Genomic DNA, 3,843 nt, shown 5'->3' on the forward strand with positions numbered 1-3,843 from the left:
TTGTTCCCCCTCCTCAAACTGCACATCCACATTATTTAGGGCCCAGTTATTTATGGCTACTGTTTGCAGCATTCTGGAGGAAGAGTTCATTGAAGTCTCCTCACTCTGTTTGACCCAAGCATCAGGGATTCCCTGCTTCTAATCCTACTATAGATATAGATATAGTCAGACTATCTAGGGCTCTGCGTGCAAAACAGGCAGCAATTTGGACAAAGTACCAGCACAGACAAACTTATGATAGCTATAAATTTATGTCATGAAGAAATCAGAAAGGAGGCTTCTATTCTCCTTGCTAAACCCTGACCCAAAGTTGTAGCTGAGAAATGAGTGGGCGAACAATGTGTCTTTAGCTCGTTGTCACAGGTCTTCATGCTAGATAAATATTTGTTGTAACGTATCCTTGCAATGACTAGCAGTATGCCTGCCTAACGTGACAATTGGTACATTTGCAAGTGTTATACACCTTGATATTTTAATCTTTATTTATGCAGGGACTCAAACCAATAGTTTCCACTGAATCCCCAGCTCTGATTTTTGGGACAACAACTAAACTTGCTTCAGATTTACCAGCAACTGATTCTTTCTTGGGTAAAAACAAGGTGCCAGACCTGCAGAAACTTTTTCAGGTAATGACAACTTTGAGAGTAACTTAAAGCAAACTGGAGAGTGGGACATATCTTTCCTTATTTTAATGTGGCTAGCTACTTCTGTCATTCTACAATACCAAAATTTTGTAAAGTCTAGTTAAAAAAAAGTGTCAAGTACAGTATAACCTGTATACTTGTACTATACTACAAGGTATATATGCCTTGTATAGGAGATAAATACAGAAAGTGAGAAGTTTAGTAAAATTGTCTGTCTTTTTTCACTGGCTTCAGAAGATGCTTATTGTATTATTTGACCACTGGAAGCACTTTTTGTCTGGGAATCCAAGCATATGCCTTAAAGCAGATCTGGAGGAGCAAAGCAGATCATTACTGTTTTGTGTGTAATAATTTGGATGTTACTGAAGCTGTTTATAACGCGGTATAAGAAGACCACAGTAAAGTTTTCAAAGCCAGTTTGTTAGCTATGCAATTTCTGAGCGTATTAGGACTTTTCATAAAGGAAATCAGTTAAGCATTTATTTAAAAAAAATCAAGAATGTGCTTTATATAATGTTCCCTTTTCTCTCTTACATGCCACTTGCATTTGGAATGTGTCAGTCTGACTTGGTGAATAATTTTTTATGCATATCTTTTCACGTTCTTTTGTTAGTGACACTTTTCCCATCCAGGTCCTCTTTAGAAACATTTCAAGATGTATTCTTTCTGCCTGCATTTAACAGCTTTGGCTAATAAAATTAACTTGCCTTTGCATTTGTCTTGCTAAATGAAAAACATGTAATACATGTGATTGTAGATAGCCTATTTGTCAGGAAATTTGCCTCATGGAAGTCTCTTAATTTACCTGAGGTAGCTTGTTCCTTATGGCCTTTGTATGGGTGTTAATTTCTTTTTTGTTTTCTTTTTAAACTCTTCCCACAGAAAGCAGATGGACTGCCAGTACACCTGAAACGAGGAGTTCCAGATAAGCTGCTTTATCGGACCACTATGGCTCTAACAATAGGCGGGACTATCTACTGTCTAGTAGCACTGTACATGGCCTCACAACCAAGAAACCAAAAGTAAATGAACAACAACTTGTGGGACTCTTGACATTTCTCTGAAGGACCTCCTGCATATATCTCTCTGCACTTGCTTTAAATCTGTGATCATATAGGGTTCATTATTGAGATAAAATTTCTTGGAGAAAATGTTTTTAAATTGGTTTCATTATGTGTTCTAGAAATCAGTATAAACAGACTTAAAGACATCATTTTAACATATGGCTGTAGCTTTGCATTTGTTGTCTTGCAGGAGTGTATGAACAGTTGGAGAAAGTTAAGTTTTTCCTTCCTTCCCTCCCCCAACTGAAACAATATTAGAGACAAGACAGGACAAATACTTTGTGGGCTATGCTCCACATTCCTTAGTGGGAGGATGTTGCTGGTTTCCAAAACAGTAAAAGCAAATAATTTAATTATTATAACATACTGGGAACCTGTCATACACAGCTCATTTTACATAAGCAGGTGGCAGTAGAACTTTTCCAAATGCTGGCATGTTATTAAATATTTGTACCTCTGGTGGTAGGACAAAGGGCTTATCTCCTTGGAGCATATGAAGTGGATTTATTCCATAATGTTAGCATCACTGTATGCAGCAGAGTGCACCAGTATTGTAGCATCAGTTACACCAGTTTTTGGACTTTCATTTGTCAAACAATCTTACTGTGCAATAAAGATAACTACATGAATAATAAAACAGGCAAGTCTTGAAAGTTTCAGACCACTTCACCGGGCCTGGTAGTGAAATAAACATACTGGTACACTTTTGTTTAAGTTCAACATGTAGATCTCAAACTAGACAACTGATTCAGCTACCTTACTGTAGTCTTTTTGAGATGGTAATCCTCTTAAAACCCTCTCTCAAAACTCATTGGGTGTTTAACTATAATTTTTGGTGAAACAGGTCACTGTCATAGCTCAGCTGCATATTATTTTCAGTGCATGCACATTATCTATTTATGCACACACATACACACGCATTTCCTTTGCTGAATAGGTAGAAGAGAGAGAAGCCAGTAAAATTCGCTTTCCCTTGTAATATCATATCCTTGAACTGCAAGTTTCACACAAGTGGCAAAAAAAGCATCCTCTCACAAAATCATCCTCTAATTTGACAGATCCTCTTCTGTTTATGAACATCATAACAGCCTCGGTCACCCAGGCTCAGGATAAGCATGGATTCACTAGCCTCTGTAAAGACCCATCTCTTTCAGAATTGTGCAGAAACCACCTTCCGTGTAAATAAGGAAAACAGTTGATCATGGAACCTAAAGTTCCCATTTCTTCAATCTTTTATAAAAACATTGATTATTTTTTTTTTTCTAGTCAAGTTATATCAAAGCCTTATTACTGTTCCATAGGAAAGAAAATAGCTGCTTGTACTGTGATCTCAGGTTTCAGTCAATGTTGGTATTTCAGGATGGGAGAGATTAAGTCACTGAAAAAGAAGTTTTTACAAACACAAAGACTCAAGGAATAGCAGAGAATAATTAAGTTCTCCGGGAATTGACAGCTATGTTGCCTCTACTGATAAAATATTTTATCCTCAGTAGCCCATACTTCAATGGCAGTAAGAATATTGTGCTGTAGGCTGTTAAATCCTATTAAAAAAAAAAGGGCAAGAAAAGAGAGAAAGAGAAAGCAGCGTGGTAGGTTGTTCTCTGTCTTCCCTGCATATCATATATTAAGCACTGCCTACAAGAATCTTCTAATAAAGTATACTCTGCATCAAACTTGACAGATTTTCATGAGGATGAGTTTTGCTCAGAGAATTTCTATGCTCTTAGGTTTTGGGGGGGCTTTTGTTTGTTTTGAGGTTTTTTTGGTTTTTTTAGAAAACTTTTTATAGTTCACGTGGAGGCTAGTAACTTTCTACTTGTTGCTGATGCAGGTGTGGATAAAGAACTAAACTATTATTTCATAGTTTATTAACCAGTGCTGATACTTTTCCAAGTACTTGTGAAAAGAATGACGAGACTCATCACTCAGCTCCAGCTTTCTTAAAGGGAATTCAACTAGGAGACTGGGTTCCTGTATTGCTGTAGAGGTCATGGGTGGAGGTATGGACATTAGAATTGTCTTCCTGTTGCCCTGGGTCTAGCTTTTTTCAGCTCTTTGTCAGCAGCTAAAAACACATGTGCTAAAGCGAAAACACCATCAAATTTTGCAAATAACCAAATACTAGATAATCCATT

At 37.1% G+C, this 3,843-nt stretch overlaps 1 protein-coding gene across 1 annotated transcript; it reads left to right on the forward strand.

Annotated features, from left to right (window-relative positions):
* The first annotated feature begins 485 nt into the window (after positions 1 to 485).
* LOC104163422 (cytochrome c oxidase subunit 7A-related protein, mitochondrial) lies at positions 486 to 1,969 on the forward strand. Its single transcript, XM_009702426.1, has 2 exons — positions 486 to 626; positions 1,527 to 1,969. Exons 1-2 carry the CDS (start codon positions 486 to 488, stop codon positions 1,668 to 1,670), a joined length of 285 nt encoding a protein of 94 aa, XP_009700728.1. The 3' UTR covers positions 1,671 to 1,969.
* Positions 1,970 to 3,843: the final 1,874 nt, after the last annotated feature.

Source organism: Cariama cristata, unplaced genomic scaffold, assembly GCF_000690535.1.
Source record: "Cariama cristata isolate BGI_N322 unplaced genomic scaffold, ASM69053v1 scaffold8686, whole genome shotgun sequence".
Taxonomy (NCBI): domain Eukaryota; kingdom Metazoa; phylum Chordata; class Aves; order Cariamiformes; family Cariamidae; genus Cariama; species Cariama cristata.

Coding starts and splice junctions, on each gene's coding strand:
- LOC104163422 (XM_009702426.1), top strand. CDS start 486: ATGCAGGGACTCAAACCAATAGTTTCCACTGAATCCCCAGCTCTGATT. Junction 627..1,526: donor ACCTGCAGAAACTTTTTCAG/GTAATGACAACT, acceptor CTCTTCCCACAG/AAAGCAGATGGACTGCCAGT.